General features: G+C 36.1%; 1 protein-coding gene across 3 annotated transcripts in view; it reads right to left on the bottom strand.

The window, feature by feature from the left end:
• CACNA1D (calcium voltage-gated channel subunit alpha1 D) overlaps nucleotides 1–19,757 on the bottom strand; it is a 170,238-nt gene that overhangs the window by 96,746 nt on the left and 53,735 nt on the right. For all 3 annotated transcript variants that reach the window (XM_031555547.1, XM_031555545.1, XM_031555546.1), the window contains exons 4-7: nucleotides 9,649–9,788; nucleotides 6,190–6,332; nucleotides 4,671–4,823; nucleotides 3,515–3,711 (exon numbers count right to left, since the gene is read on the bottom strand). In XM_031555547.1, the coding sequence (XP_031411407.1) occupies nucleotides 3,515–3,711; nucleotides 4,671–4,823; nucleotides 6,190–6,332; nucleotides 9,649–9,788 (633 nt within the window). The remainder of the gene's footprint in view (nucleotides 1–3,514; nucleotides 3,712–4,670; nucleotides 4,824–6,189; nucleotides 6,333–9,648; nucleotides 9,789–19,757) is intronic.

Genomic DNA, 19,757 nt, shown 5'->3' with positions numbered 1-19,757 from the left:
TCCAACATCCCTTTCTTTAAACCTTAAAGTTTTAGATATATTTTAGATTACTTACACATCCAGTTAATGAACTGCATATTTTAAACGTGAAACCTTGTGAAAAGGTTCATCTTGTTAAAATATCAGTACTTACATTAAAGGTTTAAAAAGAAAATTAAAAACCACAAGACATCACATAGCATAATTCAGCAGTTTCAGTTGGAGCCACTTTGCCAATGAGGACTGTACTGGGATCCAAAGCTAACAGTGTAAGTCTGCGTCTGGACCTACTGAGCAAACAGACAGGGCTGTGGTCAGGAGTAAACACACTCCTGATCAAAATGGAAGAGATGTACAGATGTGCAGCCACAAAAATATTAGACAATTTGGGAACACATATGCCGCATTGGCTGGTGTAAGTGACAAGGACAATGTCCCTTAGCCTCTACAATTCAGTCCAGCATTTGGCATTAAAGAGTCGCGTTTTCAGTGGATGAAATAAGTGATGTGTGCTACTCAGTGCATTGCACAGAAACTAGAGAAAACTAAGCACTAAGGAAAAGCACTAAAAATAATAGGACATATAGGATCCAGGTGCAAACTGGTGAGCAGCAGGACATCCAGGTGAGGCACCAGGATGGGAAGGATGCCAAGCAGTCCCAGGATCAAGTCCTCAATCTATAATAAATATGTATTAGAAAAAAACTACTGATGCTTGGGGAATTTTTAGGGAGAGTTTACTGTTGTTAACCAGGTGAAAACAAGCTGTATTAGCGAGCGTTACTGGAAGCTGTAATTTTCAGCTGTCATTCTTGCTAGCAGAATGCCACATAACGTGATGCAAAGTATTGCACATATTTCACCCACTCAGCTTACACCTGCTAGCAAGATAATTCTACATAGCCAATTTTACAGTTTGCACAGAGAACAAGTAGAAATCAGACTTTTTGTGCAGCTTCTAATCTTTGTGGGTTTGTTTTTCTCGTGTTTGTTTTCAAGAAAACTCATTCCATTCGGCTTTCATCTACAGATTTCTAAGCAAAAGTTAACTCACAAACCTAAACATCTGTAATTGTTTCCTTAGATTCTTTGCACATTTTTATCACAGCCTAGTGTATGCCTTTTCTCAGTTTGTGATTAAAACAAAATCTTTTTGAATGTTTAATTAGCAATAGCTAAATCTACCTCAGGTTAATCAGTGGTAAGCGTAAAACACATAAAAAGTCATTTCTTCTGTCCTCAGCAAGTGATTTCAGCTTGAAAATGGGCAATTCACTGGTATACAAAGGATCTAGAGCTACAATTAAATTATATGAAAATATCACTTAAATTCCAAAGCTATATGAAAATCTGGTTTTGAGCATATTTTACAAGGTCAATACATTTCTTTCTTCTCTTACTAACAACCCCAGTATCATTTTTAGTAAAATTAAAACTGACATCTGTGTACCTGTAAATAACTTTGGATTTGGGAAGCCATTTTAGAGAAACAAAATAACACACAGTTCTGCATGCAGTTCTGAAGCTTTTGAATTTGAATTTTCTTATGCATTGCATTTTGAAAACATCTGACCATGACAATTTTCAGCACCCTTTTCTAATGGTTTTACTTTTGGGGCTAGAGATTTTTTAGAATGCATCTAATCAATTAGCTTTTAATTCCAAGGGGGAAAAAAATGCTTAATATTAAGCCATTCAGATTAATTTATTTCTATAAAAATCATAGTCTGGATATGTTAACTCCCTGAAAGCTTTATCACTGACTTTCACTGTAAAAATCTGTGACTGTTACAATAATTACCAGGTACTAAAATGTGAGCACACTTCTGCCTTGAAAAGCATTAAAAGTGCATTTTTTTCTGGACAATCATGGCAAACCTTCTGTTTCAGGAGGTATAAAAATACCCATCATCATCGTAATACAAATCACATAAAATATATATTAACTCTGCAATAACGCATTCTCTGAGAAAATTAAGAAGAACTGGAGAGCAAAACTCAAAAAGGATAAACCTACACCCTGACAAACAACAAACTGGCCCATGTTGAGCCTTGTATTACTGTCAGTCACTTTACTACCAAAGGTTTGCATGCTTACAGCCAATTCTTAACCTCTGACAACTGACAGTGGAAGCAGAGATTCTTATTTTGCCATCTTCTTCATCTCTGAATCCAAAGAGAATACCTATCATCTTAATTATTTTTAAGTGATACTATATTAAAAATGTATTCATATGGTACTTTCTAGTATCACAAATTTTATTCTGAGACTACACAGACAGCTGTTATATTACTTAGCAGCAGCATATTTCACCTTGATTTGCAACAAATGACCACTTAATGTGTCCATTCACTGAAAAATGCTTCATCTTTTATTGCATCTTGTACTCCACAGAAGATTCAGTATTAGTAAATAACCCCACTTGGCCAAACTTAAAAGCAATCCTAACTGTGAGCTGCTATGAACAACACAACATAGAACACAGCTCCACAAAGACATGCCCTAAGATAGCTCATCTATTTTCAGTGATTTTCTAAAAGTGATCCTTACTAGCAATCAAATTTCTCCTTCCGTAAAAAAAATCTCAGTATTCAAACTGTTAAGATGCCATAAGGTCCTAAGTGCTGCAAAGACTTACTGCTCAGTACCAAGTAGTATGGAATATCCTCAACGATTTTGAGCACCTGCAGTAGGCAGGTTCTGTCATGGTCTTCTTGCACGACATTCTACAAATCACTCATGCCAAATATTAGGTCCTTAAAAAGTCACAGAACAAAATGTTCTTTGATTGGAATAGGGTAAGGCAGAGACATTCCTATCTGAATATTTACGTAACCCTATTCACTTAAAAATCTGTGTTCTTTTTCTTCATTCTCATCTGCAAAATTAGGACAAAGAGTATCTTGTTTCCAGCCTGTGTCCAGCTGTTTGTTTATGTTCCAAGATGGAGAAGGTTCATTATTTAATGCTGGAGTAGCATTTAAAGGTGGGGCCTTACACAGCGGAACTTCTGAATGCCTTTTACTGCTTCTTTGGTGACAATGTCAGGCTTACAACTGTTGTGACATGGTTTTTGTTTGAATGTATAACAAGTGGTTTTCAGTACCCAAGGCAAGCAATGACAGCTGAGAGCTTGTTTTGGTCTAATTTATGTTAATATTGCAAAACATTTTGCAGAAATACTGTGGAAGGAGAGATCCTAAGTTTAATCAGACATGTTAAAAACTGTACGCTTGCATGAAAAAAAAAATGTTAATCCAAAGGACATAAATGTGGTATTATTTTTATCCAAATGAAATAGACAAAAACAAAAACAAACAAATAAAACCCAAAGAATAAATTTGTTGCTAAAATGCATTCCTAGCCTAAGCAAGCCAAAAAGATATTGCGACTGGAATAAGTTAAGCTGTTAAGCTCCTATAAAAACTCACCAAGATTTCTTACTTATGGTATTGTAAAACAGTTTACTTCTCATTTGAATGTTGAAATTTGTTTAAAAGTAAGCAATGTTCAATGATGTCTGAAGTTACTTACCCAGTATAACACATCAGTCCATCCTTCCATGGTTATACACTGGAACACAGTCAACATTGCAAATGCAAAATTATCAAAGTTCGTTATGCCTCCGTTCGGTCCAACCCAACCACCCTTACATTCAGTGCCATTCATGACACACTGACGTCCATTCCCTGAGAATGCACAAGGTGCTGGATCTTCTTCAACTAGTATATCTGAAAATTGACCAAAAAAGTCTGTTTCACTTCTCAAACATTTGTGAGCTAATTCTTCTATATGAAGAAATATCAAACCTATCGGAACATAAATCTAGATATCAACCTGAGAAAAGCTGAGAAAGGGAACTCATGAGCTCTAGAGATGCTTATCTCTCCTACACCAGTGCCCTTTAATCTGAAAATATTTTAATCAAAACCGAGCACATAAAAGAGCTCAAGTAATTGACCAATGGGTAGGAAAAAAAGCATGTTCACAGTCATAATAACGCAACACATCTTTCCAGAAACACCCCATACACAACGGTGTTTTTTTCTTCTCCTCTTCACTCCATATTGATGTACAACCAAGGAAACAGGTTAAGACTAATTGCTTCATGTAGTCTACTTTATTTTATTAGGTGAAGGAAACATACCTTTAGCCATCACATATTTCTCCCTCATGATAACATTTCACTCCTTCAAAACTCTCCCATAAGAAACACTTTCATTGCATCACTTGCATAGATGGAGGAACATTGTTTTCTTTTCTTAGTCATCTTAGAACTCTATTTTTTGTCATACCACCCAAAATACTGAAGGAGAGACAATGTCGAATTGTAATCTCAAGAGAGTATACCTTACTTGCTACGGGACATCTAGAAAAAATACTGATTTATATCTTGCGGATAGCAGTCCCTAATATTTTCAATGCTAACATTGCAGTTAGATGTTTCAGACATTAAAAGCCACTGAGAACACATTCAAGTCTCTGTTCTTCATGTTGGTGGCAGTGGTAGTACCAGTTTTCTTGATTGCTTTTAAACAGAATATACTTTCCCTAAAATTACAGTCTATTGAAACCACGGGTTACAACAGTCTCAGTGCTTCAGCCCCTGTTCTATTTCAAACTGAAATCCTACAGACTTGAAATATAACAGAACCGATCCCTCATTTCAACAACCAGTTTCATGACTTACCTGAATCAATAAGAAAACAAGATTTGTGCATTTTTCCAATAAAAAGTTCCAATCCTATAATAGCATAGATTATGATTACAAACAATACCAAAAGGGCAATATGGAGCAGGGGAACCATGGCTTTTATAATGGAGTTCAGGACAACTTGTAAACCTGAAAGAAAATAAGATGCAAGATATGAACTAGGTTTCTATGCTCATACCTTACCAAAACTTCTGTAATTACACATTACTCAAAATTCATGATACACACAGGCAGAGAGCATCCGTTTAAAAACATTTTTACTGCCCAGAATCATATCATATATTTCATATGAGCCTAAAGCTTTTTGTCAAAGCCTAATGATTTCCTCTGCTAATAAATGTTATGTCATGGAAGCCAACGCTTGAAACGTGTCACAAGAATTTACAGTTGGATTTTTTTTTAGAAATGAAATGAAAGCCATGGTGAGTGGCTGCAGGTCACTTTATAGGACCTCTAAGAAGTCTTATGCTACAATTACAAATTTGCAACAAGTCCACAGAAATTGCACTTACATATCTCTCCAGATTAAAAAATTTATATATTTCTGCAACTAGCTATTTAGGAAAACTCATTTTCACTTTGAACAATCTTACTTTTTAGTTATTCATATTTCACATCACTTTCGGAACTTATTTCACTTTTCTTGCGTTTTCTCCTTAATTAAATATTAAGCCAAATTTGGTTCTTACTAAAAGAAGCAAACCCCAGACTAACAAGGTTGCCAAAGTACCAATGAGAACAAAACATGGCTCATTTTTATTTCAAAATTCCTTTCTGACATTTCATAAGACTGCTTCTTTCTTCATTTAATCTCTTTTGCTAAATATATACCAAACACAACCATTTCTATGTAAGAGACTATGATATAAAAATACAATGACTGGAAAGAGTTGAGTTTTAAGCCATGAACCTCTCACTCAGCCCAAAAAGCTTCAGTAATTAGTAATGCATGAAAAGAAAATAGGAAGGATTGTTAGAAAATTCAATTGCTTTCTTTAAATAATATTGCTCTACTTTTCAAGTCTCCTAATATATCTGGTAGCTTTACTGACATAAACAGAAGGCATTCATGTGCATTGGAGGAGGCAGGAAATATGAAATGTGTAATATGCTTTGGCTAGATTTACCAAAATATAAACTATTCTAGGATCACCTACATTTTCAGATGTGTAGGATTTAGAATTTTAAAAATTTGAATTTTAATTTTTGGTTTATTTGCATTTAAACACGTAATTCAATTTTATATAAAGCTTCTAAAAAGGAAGTGTATTTGCCCATCTGCTTATTGAACTGTGTAAAAAGATCATACACTGAATGAATTCACAATCCTCTGTTCAAGTTGAAATAGCATATCATTCATCTTGAATCTCACTTTATGTAAACAACCAGATAACAAAAATCAACTTTATATTATCTCATCTATGCAACATGAAAGTTAAACAATCAGATCAGTTACGATATTTATTTCAATAGAATTAAGTAGAAAAGAGCTTACTGGGCACTCCTGATACAAGCCGGAGAGGTCGCAATACACGAAAGGCTCTTAGGGCTTTGACATCAAAGCCTCCAGGTTTGCCACCTGAGTGGCTGCCACCTTCTGTTTCTTTGGTTAATTGTTCCAATATTACACTAAATAATCTAGAAAATGAGATGAAGGTAAGGTCATCACCATCCATTTGCCATGCAATCAAAGGTATTAGGAAATTACTTGAACTGCAGATAACTCTGCAAAGCCATCCAGATTTCAAAGTGAGAGGAATATTGACATATTAAATCATGACAGGAAGAGTTATGAATTGCAAGCACTAATCCCTTCTGAGAGTGACAATCACACAATCTCCAATAAATTAGCATCCTACTTGTACATACCCCGTGGCTATTTTTAAATAAATGAAGATAAATGAAGCTACTTTGCCGTTTCTCCTTGTTCAAACATTTTAACAGTGAAGTTTGGAAAAGTAGCCTTCTCTTTAAAATATGAAATAGATAATCACAAGAAACCATCTGTTTTAATTTTAGTGGGGATATGTGAACTCCAAGTGACTTCAATATGCTAAATACAGTCAGTAAAAGATGAATATATTAAAAAATAATTTGAGGCCAAAATTTAATAACACAGAAGAAGATTTGTTTCTTATTCATAATAACCTTGAGTATAAAAATATTCCCAGATGACTCATTTGTTATATTGTATTTTTTCACTGCAGAAATGAGCTAGTAATTCATTAGAAGAGTTTGGAAGACAAGGTTTTATTTTTCCCTCCCACTTCCAGCAGAAATTCAAACTCATGCAAGTGTTTGAAATGCAAAGTAAACTTAGACCTATTTTGGTTTCAATCTGAATTTGAGACGCATTATTTTCTAGACAAAATTTGGGACCATGAAAACCATAATAATCCTTTGCACAGAGTCAGTAGTCCAATACTTGCAAAACTGCACTTCTCCTGAGATTATCAAGCCAATATTCTTGCAATCCTGAAATATTTCACATTTGCAAAGGACTCCTGAAATGTGTAGGTTTTTGGCTTCATCAAAAGAAGTTTTCACAACTCTGGTTCACAGTGCTGTAGGATAGTTGCTTTAAGTCATATAACGCCCAAAGTAGAATCTTTAAGACTTTCTCCTCCCCTAGTCAGCAATCAACCTGTATCAGTTGATTCCCATCCCTGGTCTGCTTCATTGAAAGAAACCAGACACAAAGAGCATCACACATTCTAAGGAATGAGCATCAATCCAGCAACCCACCTTCTGTAACACCTTGAGAAATCCACACAGTTAGTATTTCAGATCCTGATTCATCGTCATAATTTAAATGAAGCATAATTCTAAGAAAATGAGCCACCTCAATGATTTCAGCTAGACTACTTGCGCTCCAGAGACAACGTGGTTAAACAGACTTCTGAATAAAACCCCAATTTAAGAGAAGCTGCTTTCAAGCCTGCCAATCAGTACATTATTCAGAAAATTTAAAAGGCTGCAGGCATAAGAAAGCTCTATAAAAGCACAATGAAAGCTTTCTTTGCTAGACTCTTGTTATTTCACTTAAATCAACAGAAATTGCATGACAAAGAATGCAGGCAAATAGTAGAGTGCTCAGAAGGTAATACCTACTCTGGTTTCAAAGAGGAATGACAAGGACAGGAGTAATAGCAGCCATATCTACACTTCTGTCATTTTATGTCCATTATCTAAAGCCATTAAGGTATAAAACATACAAACTCTTATTATTCTTAAGATTGACATTTATCCTCCTGTACAGTTTATCAAAAGTTTAAATGCTGAATTTCATGTTGGGGAAAAAGCCTATGCGCATGTTTCTCCTTTCCCGGTAGAGATTTCTTCTGGCATAGTTAAGATTTATGCATTTGGACTGCTTTAGTTTGTGCTGAAAAAGCACACAAAGCAAATTTCATCTAATATGTTGACTAGAGGACAGCATGGCAGCTCTTTCAAAGCTATTAAAATACCTAATGAAATTGCATGATGATGCTAGTCAAATAAAATCAGATCCAGAAGTGATTCCATATCCATCTATAGTTACATATGAGAATCAACTTTCCAGTAGGCTTTTCTCTTCAGTATTAATTAGATAATGGATTCACTCATTTCCTTACTTACGTGCATGGTGTTTTTTCTTGGGTTTTGCATTGTTGTTTTTTTAACAAAGAGAGCAAAAACAAAATTGTGTGTTACTGAAGGGCAATAATTTCATGAAGATGACAACTGATGGCAACATACACAGTAATTTACACCTCAAAACATCTGGGTTTGAGCTAGAACTTAAATCGTAGTGTGATATTTTACTTATTTCATAAGATACAGTCCTTTTTTTTTTTTCATTTTTTTTATGAACACAGTGCGAATATTTGACCTAATCAGATTTAGCCTCCAATAGTGAGCATTTTATGAGTTAATGGAAAAATTTTTAGTTATCATGTATTTAGGACAGAGCCAAAGATAGAGGTCATGTTAATTAGACTGCTCCAGGCTTACTGTGGCTCCATGGTCATTTGACAAAAGAGAAGAGGTCTATTCAAGTGAGCCTGGCAAGAGAACAGAGCTTTTATCTCTGATAGTCTCCATACCTACCCACCAAGCTTCCCCTTCAGGCACAGAGGCCAATCTGTTGAGAATGACCTAGCCTGATGAAGGATCTATTTATATACAAATTTTAGTCCTCAATGAAAATTTCTTTCTGGCCCATGCAACTGGCCCAAATACAATCTTCTCAGTAATTTTTTTTCCATCTCAGAATCAAATAGTTATAAATTGGTTATTAACACATTCAGAATACTTCCCCATATTTAATAATGCTTTACCACAAATTCCTTTACTTTGCATCTTTTTCCTTAATACATTGGCATGAGTTAAAAGCAGAATACTCTTGAACTCCTGGGCTTTTTCAATTACAGAGAACTTGATAGACTTTCAACTTCCATACCAATTTCGTCTTTGCAAGCCAGCCACAATCTACAAGGTTACATGGAATAACGTTCTCCGTAGGCTATATCAATTTAAAAAGACTAGTAAAAAATCTGCAATACTGGAAATTCCCTTTTTCAATAATCACTTTCCAGGGGACATTCAACTCCCCACTCTTTGGTAACCTGCACAAGACTTGAGCAGTAACTTGTCAGAGGAGGGAAACAAACTGGCAAGAGCTTCTTGATAAAGCAACAGGCAAGACAACTAAGGAACATATGTCTTGTCAAATTATTTGGCGGAACACAGAAATCCCTATGAACTTCTAGTGTATAGCTGATGGTGCAATACAGCCTACACCAGTGAAAACTTTTGATTTTATACGGAATTCTTCACTCTTCTCAGTCAGTGCTTTTACTCCAGAGGAATAAATGTCAAGCTCAGGTCCTTACACACAGCCAAACAGATCTATATCTACTTCACTGTAAAGAAGACTTTAAAATCTTTTTACAACAGAATATGAGTTACTTACCCTACTACTACTATTACAAAATCCAATAAATTCCATCCATTTCTAACATACGCATTGGGGTGTAATAATAATCCATATGCTATAATCTTCAAAAATGTTTCAACTGTAAAAATTATCAGGAAGGCATATTCTACTTTTTCCTGTAAAAGACAAAGAAAAAGTACAATGAAAGACAATGCAATTTAACAGCTCTTTTACTATTTAAAATTCACAGTAGGAGGGTAAGTTGTAAGATTAAGGAGAAACAGTACTTCCTGTCAGTTTATTTTATGGATTTTAATTGTATAGCACTTAATGTTAGCTGTACTGACAAGGTTGTAATTACACAACTGCATGAGAATTTTCCCTTTTTGGCACAGCATGAGAAAAAAAGGCTTCAGTTCGGCAAACACTGAAATACTCTGTCTTTACTTAAGCAAATAGTCCCATCCAGATCAATAGGATTCATTACATTCATTAAAATCAGAAAATGGTGTAGAATAGAATCCTTGAAATATCATTAAAAGGTATGCAGAGCTATACTAACTTAACTATTCACTACATCAGCTTTTAATTACAACACACAGAATTCTTTCTATTAAAGGTGTTTGAGACAGTGTTGCAGTGCACTAATGAGCTTTGAAAAGTTATTATGAGAGTGGTCTTAATTTAATTTAATTCTCCAAGTCATCTTGACATGGAATTTTACATTTACTTATTCTTCCTTGCATATCACGAGATTTGCTTTAAGTCATCCTAATATGCTTGAACAAATTTTCATTTCATATATCATCCCCTGTATCATTGAAGGTCCAATTCACATTTGTTTCAATACTTTTTCAAAAGCACTGTTCTTACACAGTATCTTCATTTTGCCAGAATTCATATTTTAAACCAACATAAATATTGAATCTCTTTTCATAGGTAATGGATAATAATTTTTTGTGTCTTCTTCTTTGTCTCCTGAAAGCACATTTGATTTGGATAAGTCGTAAAAATCACAGCTATCAGAACAGATCAATTAACACATTTATTCTTTTTACCCTCAGAAATCATCATTTCTTTGTATAACACTTGCTTTCTTATCTGACATTATGCAAATATTAGAGCCACGAATACAAGACACAGAACGATTCATTTTTTTTTAAAACTTCTTCAGGCACTTACGGATGTTGTTCACTGTTATCATACACAGCGTTAATTATACGGACTGTAATTGCTCAGTAAAGATTACAGTCAGAAAACAAGGATTACAGAGCTTCACCCAAGGCAGCTTCACCTCAGCTACATTGTTTTGCATGAGTTCTTCTGTCCCAGTGACAGTGATGGACATTCTTCTCCTCCTCACCATATTCTCCTGCTATTTTTCCCAACAGCAATTTCAAAATTGGCTCTTCCACTTACTAATTTTTCACTGATAAACTGGAACAATCACACGGTAACAAGATTCAAGTGATGTCAGAGAGTTGTAAACGCTCTGTGAACGAATAGCCATTATATTTCTTTGATTAGAGAGCACAACAAAGGTTACAATAATATGATTTATGAGTGCTCCTGAGAAACCAAAAGTGCTGAAATCCAGCCAAGCTCTACCATGTATACATTCCATAATAACAATTATTTCAGTCTCCCTATATACAAGTCTCTAACTTGGGTATAGAAAGATAAATTATTTAAGACAACATAAGGAAGACAAAAATATTAGGTTGGCATTTGCTATAGGCAAAATACATATCAGTAGCCAGAACAGTAAAAGAAAATGTGAAACAAAAGAGAGGAACCTTCGTATATGCAAATATCAACAACTCATTAACATGAAAGGAAAGCAGGACTGGCTTGACATGAGCCAGCAGTGTGTTCCTGCAGCCCAGAAGGTCAACAGTATCCTGGGCTGCATCAACAGATGGGTGGCAGCAGGGAGAGAGGGGACTATCACCCTCATGACTGCCTTCACGAGACCACGCCACACTAAGTCCGCTTGTAGGTCTCCCAGCACAAGAAGGATATGGAGATGTCAGAGTGAGCCAGAGGAGGGCTATAAGGTTGATTGGAGAGCTGGAGCACTTCTCCTGTGAAAAAAGGTTGAGGGAGGTGGGTTTGTTTAGCTGGGAGAAGGAAAGGATCCCCAGAGATCTCGTGGTGGCCTTCCAGTATTTGAAGGGAGCCTACAAGCAGGTTGGGAACTTTTTACACAAGCTGATAGTGATAAGACAAGGGGAAATGATTTTAAGCTAAAAGAGAAGAGAGTTAGGTTAGATATCAGGAAATTTTTTACTCAGGGTGAGTCACTGGCACAGGCTGCCAGTACCAGTTGTGGATGCCCCATCTCTGGAGCTGTTCAAGGCCAGGTTGTATGGAGTCCTGGGCAGTCTGATCTGATGGGTGGCAACCCGCCCACAGCAGGAGGGTGATGACCTAGATGTTTGAGGTCCCTTCCAACTCAAGCCATTCTATGATACTGTGATCAGATTTCTGGGCCATTATGCCCACTGAGATGTTACTATAGGCAAAGATGTAATATAATCCCACCATAATCCTACCAGACTCTTCTAAAAAGCATCTTTGCCCCTTTCTGTTCATCTTCACAGAAAGTTTTAATGCTCTATAGTTATTCGGGCTAGGCACCAACCCATGTCCCAGTGTAACTTGCTTAATGGTAAGATACTCCTGCTGTTCATTTGAATGCTACAGTTCACATCTAATTCTATCCTACTATTTAACCCCTATCTTTCAAAATACATTGGTCTTGTTCCTGTCAATTTTCTTTCCTTCATAAGGAAGCAGGACTGTTTCCTATTTCTTAATCAGTACTGCAAACATCCTATTCAAGAAATATATGATCTAGAGCAAGCACTTTTTAAACCTAGTGGTGATGGCTCTTACTGTTACAAGCTTTTTAGTTCTGGTTAACAGATCAGGGAGAAAAATAATACAGTTTCAGTGCAATTATGGTGAAGTCATACTTTTCAAGCAAGACTGAAAATAATATAATTATAATAAGAACAAGCATTTGGGGGCAGTAAAGACATGAGGAAATCACATTTTAGCACCATTATGAACCACTTGTATCATCAATACATAGAATTTGGGAAATATACATTTTCAGGATTCACAATGACTATTTTCCAATTTTTCAAATCTTATGCTAGCCTGTGGGCCTAAAGATGATATATTTTTTTTTATATATATATTTTTTTAAATAAGTACTGTTTTCCAAGCGTGCTCTTCTTGGTCTAGAATCAACATAATGGGATCCTCCTCCTCCTATCTTTCCTTCTTTTGGAAAAATGCTCTAAGATGAAAGACGTGGATTAGTGGGCATGGTGGTGATGGGTTGATGTTTGTACTAGTAGATCTTAGTGGTCTTTTCCAACCTTAACAATTCTGTAATTCTATGAAAAATGCAAGCAGTGTGTGACCAAGATAAGCACTGGGTAGTGGCCCATTGAAGATCAGTATCAGTTGGCACTAATTAAAAAGAAGACAGGCATTTTAGGATGGCTATTCCAAAGCAAGCTAGAACTCTGGATGGGTAATAACACAGCTGGTAAATTTGCTTTTATGAGGCATTATGATAAGTTTTCACTGTTAGTCATTTTGGTTTTACTGTTTCAGATTTGCTATATCAATCTCATGCAATGTATACAGAATAGGGAAAAGTGCTAGAAAAGGGATAGACAATCCTAACACAAAAAGAAAGAATGAAAAATAAATATACACTGGCACATACACTGTCATTCTGTTCCCTAAATTCACAAGAGAGCTCCACATAATGCTAAACTAGCGGGGATCAAGGCAACAGGGTGTCCACATAGCTGCACAGCAGGTGAGTTCTGCACTCAGAGCATTCTGAATTGCAGAGCATGAAGCAATCTGAGAAAGCTCTGCGTGTCAAAGCAAAGGGACTTTAAGAAAACTTGACAGCTGGACCAACAGAAACCTCATGAATTTCAAAAAGGAGAAATGTAAAGTTCTGTACCTCGGGTAGAATAATCCCACACGTCAAGACAGGTTGAGAAAGAACCTGAAAATCACACTGGGAACCACATTAAACGTGCTGGTTTTAAATAAGACAAATTGCATACTGAGCTGCATTAGGAATTCCTGAAGACGGCCAGGAAACTGTGGGTAATTACTATCCCAGCTCTATATGCTGCTGAGGCTGTGCAACAACTACGGTTTGGGGCCCCTTAGTTCAAAAAGAACACTGATAAAGTGCAAATTCCAGTGAAGGAAAGATCATTTCTCCATCAAAAAGAAGGCTAATAAATGTTTAACAGTGGACAATAACTACTTGAAGGGGAGTTACAAAGATGATGAAGCCAAATACAAAGTAGCAGCAGATGGTAAAACGTAGGAAAAGAGCCACAAGCTCCAAGTTTGAAATTAAGAAAGACTTCTCTACCAATAGGGCAATGTAACACCCAAAGAGGCGGCTTCAATGCAAAAAGTTTTGAAGATGCAGCTATACAACACAGCACAGCTGATCTAACTGCATACTGGCAACTCTCCTGCTAAGAGCTGAAGTTTAGATAATCCCCAGAAGTTCTTCCCAGTTCATACTTCCATTATTCTAATCTATTTCAAATAATTCTTACATGAGCACAAAGACAGGTACAGATAGAACTGGGACAAGTATGACTACCTACATCCACTCCATATGTAAAAGCCCCTGCTGTTTGCATAGCGTTGAACATCGTGGGAGAGTTTTCATGCAATTCTGTGGAAGAACAGAAATGCACGCCCTGGTGACAGGGTTTGCCCCAAGATATGTATATTCATAATGGATACAAGATAGAAGCAGAGATGATGCCATTAACCGAGTCAGTGGCACAAAGGAAGGATGCTTTTTAACAGAACAGCCAGTGGGCATTTCAAGAGAAACAATTTCTTGAAAAACTTGAGAAAATTTAAGGAACTCTTTAATATACATCTACTACTACAGAACCCTACTGTTCTCAACACCACATTTCTTTCCTCCTTTTTCCTTCTTCTCTTGTCTTTTCATTTTCCTCCACACTCTTGCACACTCACTCTTTTTCTTTCTTTTTTTTTTTTTTTTTTCCTTTTTTTAAAATACACTTTGTATCTTCCACAGTGGCCAGAGGAGCAATTTGGTCCAGTCTTTAACAACAGTATCCAAAGTACGGGCTGTGCTTTCCTTACACTCTGTTTTTCAGTAAGCAGGCAGCCAACAGATGTTCTAACACAAAGCTGACAACCTGGTCGCCCTTAGGAAGGTACTGGCAGTCCCTCCTTGCATGCCTGTAACCTTCTGCCCATGTCTAGGGACATCAATGATGGTGTGCAGCCTAGACACATCTATGGCCACACATCACCAGGCACGCCCAGAGCTTAAGCAAGCATTAATCAAGAATGAATAAAGTTTAACTATCCCATTTTCAGCATTACTGGAAGGGCTGAAGGAGTAGTTTTGCTATGCAGAACTAAGGCAGCAAGTGATGATTTAAGGATCCAGACAGAAGGTTGCATTTTTAAAAGAGGAACACATTTCCTATTTTTCTCTGTAGCGAGAAAACATCCATGCACAATTTTATTTTATTTATATTATTTGGGATCTTTAAGTGAATAATTTATTCGTTTTAAAATGGAAGTAGGAACGCTAAGACATAAGACAACTGAACTTAAATAAGGACATATGTATGCCTGGGTCCCTGAAGAACATCTGCATTGAAAAGACCATTTCATTCTAGAAACCATAAAGATTAAATTAGAATTATACATAATTATGAACATCTACTATGGCATTTATTCTATGCAGCATCACAAAAGTGGCAGATTAAAAAGTGATAGCTGTAAATCTTGAGATGACAGGAAGCACCAAAATCTGGCTGTTTCTAAGGATCTGTGATGCTGCACAGATTAACAGTAGCTCGTTCACAGATTTGCTTCCACACAGAACCAGGCCCTCTCCCTTTACCGCAGGCTGATTCCTGCAAGGCTGTCTCACACTTTTGTTAATGTTGCTCAAATCCACTAAGGCTCAGTAATCTTTTTAAGAACTTGTGATGCAATAACAACACTGATTAGTTCCATTGCCCTTCTCATCATGCAAGGAGCCAACAAGCTCCATGCTAAGATCAATCGTTTAGTACAAAATAAAGGCTACCCATATCCACTGAGTTCCAGGGAAGTTGTTAGAACATTTTCTCAGTGAAGAAATGTGTTTGCTTTTTTATTTTAAGCAAATCAGCTTAGCAGAAACCCTGTTGCTCAGGAAGAATTTTTTTCCCACCCTTGCCAGATGGTGTACATTAGTCATAATTTATTATCTTCATATTTTCAGAATCTCCAAAAGAAACAGGCAAAGATACTGCTACATATTTTAACACGACACGCTGAAACTCAGCACAGAACTTAAGACATCACAAGAAAATTGCTTAAAAATAAAGTCAATGGTTTGCAAAAACATTAACATACCATGTTACACAATTAAGAGGTTTCTCATATTAATTCCTATTCCCTAGACATTGAAAATTTCATAAAGTCTTAACATTGGAAACATTTCTGCATGCATCTACCAGAATAAAAACACCTTATCAAATGAATTGACTCAATTTGACTCAGTTAAGTAAAGTAACTCAAATGATCAGTATTTTGCAGATCAGTCATACAGAAAGCTGAAAATCTTTTTTCTTTATCTGGGGATTAATAATCAATTGTGCTATTAATTAAGCTGCGCGATCGATACCTTGACAACATACAAAGTCATTCATGCTTTTGACAAACAGCCATTTTTCCAAATTCTGCCGTAGGAAAACAGAGCATTTATAAGAAGGCATAAAAGTAACTGTTCAGAATTTCTTAACACAATACTTCCATTTTTCACTTAAAATATCTGGTTTCCCCTTAAAACTATTTGTAAGCTGTACCACGCTAAAAACTGAAAAATATATAAAGTTTACTCCCATATGCAGGAGATGTCTTTTCTCTGATTTAGAAAATGCTATATCAGTTTCCCAAAATGGAAAATGAAAGAACGTAAAATCTGTGTAACGGCCAACAGAGAAAAACAGTAAAGCTTTCCTTGTCTGTAATATGGTACATACTATGAACGTACTTCCCACTTTAGATGTGGAAATTACGTCCCGCTCATTAGAAGAATTAGAATTCTGTATCATTCAAGAATTGACTGATAACTAGTGGGTTAACTGTATCTTCATCTCTGTAATGGCAAGCAAGGGAGAGAGGGCTTGAAAAACAATTTTTAAGGATTTGCATTCTGATCAATCCAATTAAACTATGCTGTGTCTTCCTGATCAGTCCTGGCTTACCCGAGGGAATACAACTATCACACTTAACTATGTCAGATGTCTGAATTCGTTCTCTTGTAAGCACAGCTTCTACTTTGACAGAGGAGTTCAGCAGCAAGTAATTAAAAGGAAAAAAAAGGAACTTCAGAAAATGTAATTAATTAATTACCCATAATTACACTTGTTTAATACAGAGAAGAACCAGTAGGCATTGTTTTCAAGAGCACACGATGCTCCATTTACACAGGACCATTTCATGTTTATGTGTGACCAGCAATGGCTCCTGATCTTAAATCGTTCCCAGGACAGCCTCATCCCCTCATCTCACATCTCAGAATTACAAAGGTTTAAACAGACCTCAGGTTTTCCAAGGCCTAAGATTCTCATGTGAAAGAGGATTTGGCTTGTGCAGCCAGCATACCTTAATTGAGTAGTAGTTGTCTTCCTTACACAGTAACTCCTGAATATTTCTACGCAGCAGGCACTCTGCATAGAAATATATGCTAAAGAAAAACCTTTTATAAAGGTGTGGAAAATGACCTGAGATTTTCTTTCCACAATTCAAAAGGCAGTAGTGGAAAAAGTACTGAGGTGGCTAATTCATTTCTGAATATTAATCTGTAACATGTTTTTATGCATTCAGAAGTTTACCTAGGGAAAATCTGAGAATACATTTCCTAACCTTTATGAGACTACCCAGTGGTCAGAATCCAAGGAAATTCTTTAATTTACATAAACTACTACTGCAAATATAAGAAATTTAGCTTCTGCCACAGTTGCAAAAGTCTGTAGGAATAAAACTGAAATGAATGCATTGGGCTTAGAAGCAGAATCCAGGGCAACTCTGTGCAGGAACTTGGCATAAACCTGAGAAATATCTCAAGCCTTCAAAGGCACTTTATAGGACACCATGCTAATACCAGAGATCCACATGGTTTGAGGCTTTTACTGCTAATACATCTGATAGCAACGTTGATATTTAAGAGTCAATACCAAATGCAAATTCTATATTTAGGAGGTACTGCTGACAGTAAGTAGTTGCTGCACTGTAAGCATTTTTAAACCAATTTTATATAAATCTGAAAGGGATCCTGTTCCTAATAGCACTGTCAAATGACAAATCTCACTCACAGCAATAATGTTTTCAAAGAGAATACAAAATGCTTTCATCTCATCTGAACTGTGAATTCACCATCTTTTGGTACAGTCACAATTAGCAGTTACCTCTCTAATCTCAAGCAGGCATGCATGCTTGTAAGAAAAGTGCATAAGAGGACATCTCAGAAATACTGGGTACAGCAGGTGAAGAAAATGGATGCGTAAGCTATATGCTGAAGTGTAATTAAGTTTGAGCGTACATTTCTTCAACTCCCTTTTCAACCAATGTCATCTGAAGCAGCATTTGAATAACTTAAGCCACCAAGACATTATCTCAATTTTCAAAGACAGTTTCGGGTAGCACAAATGCCCATGCTTTCAGCTGACAGATTCTGGCAGCCACAGATAGATGACTAAACAAATCATGTTTAACACTAATTACTTTTTTTCCATTATTTCCTGTCGACACTTCCCCTAAATGCGCTGTAAATCTGTGTTTCACTCTTGAGTGTGATCACTTCTCATACATATAGCTATGTTTTCTTCCACTTTACCTTGTGGAATTACAGAGCCAGAGTTACACACCTCAGTTCTATAAACTATCCTCAGTACAGTCAGAAAAATGTTGCATCCAGATGGCAAATTTTCCTACTGATATCAGGCATCTGTATCGGCCCACTCTATTTTTGTACACTCTGTACAAAGTTTTTGTGCATTCTGTATGTTACTACACATCACTGCCACTTCACATAATCTTAATAATCTTAACTGTAAATACAGTTTCTCTAATTCATCTTGTTCTGAAGGAACAAGGTAAACGGCACAGTTTTGTAAAAGTGTTCATGACTGACTAAATCCAATGGACCATCTACCAATTTACCATCTACTGAAAAATTATCAAAAAAGGAATCTTAAGGAAAAAAAGTATTTAATGCTGAAAAGGAAAATTTGAGTTGTTCTGAGTAGAGTATTTGGGGATATGAAACAATCACCTAGAAAGAATTATATTGTTATAAGGTGTAAATTGCAAGCTGTATAGCTGCTAATAAGTAGTGATGTGGAAGATTCAACAGTAAACTCCAACTTAAAATTGAACACAATGTGCCAAAGAATCTGAAATGCACGAGAGAAAGCAGGCCCAGCAAGCAATAAAGCATGTAATTGGAATACAATCCAAATTACTTGAGTATATTTCTGCTGTCCTCTTATTTAATTGATGATATTCAAGAAAATAAGCAATGTAAGGAAAATCAGCAAAGTAAGGATGTAGGAGAGAGTACGCACGCATTCTGCCAAATGTTCTGAAAGTAGTCACAAGCCCTTTTTTTTTTATGCTTAACTCATTTTTCTTCAATAGATAAGTACCAGAATATTCAATGAAAAAACAAGAAAGAAAAGAAAAGAAAAAGTGAGTTAAAAAAACCACTAATTAAATCAATGTAAACTATAATGGTTGCATTGCTGGAGTATTTTATTTCATTCCCAACACAAATTAACTAATGACTATCCAAAAAGGTCACATGACATTGTCTTCAACCAATTCTACTTGTGTATTGTCTCTAATGGTCTCTTCCCTTTCCTAATTTTCACAGTGGGAAAGCAGTGCTCCCCAAATGCACTTCAACAAGCATGCGACTTACTGTTAGCACCTTCATTTATCTTATTTGGAAAATTAAAAAAGCAAATAACTTGCGGCTTTTTTTTTCGTAAGCAAGCAGTAGGATGTTATTTCTTTTATGAACGTTGAAGGAAGATGAT

The sequence above is a fragment of the Meleagris gallopavo genome, chromosome 14 (assembly GCF_000146605.3).
Source record: "Meleagris gallopavo isolate NT-WF06-2002-E0010 breed Aviagen turkey brand Nicholas breeding stock chromosome 14, Turkey_5.1, whole genome shotgun sequence".
NCBI classification, from domain to species: domain Eukaryota; kingdom Metazoa; phylum Chordata; class Aves; order Galliformes; family Phasianidae; genus Meleagris; species Meleagris gallopavo.
This window is presented reverse-complemented; position numbering and strand designations above follow the sequence as displayed.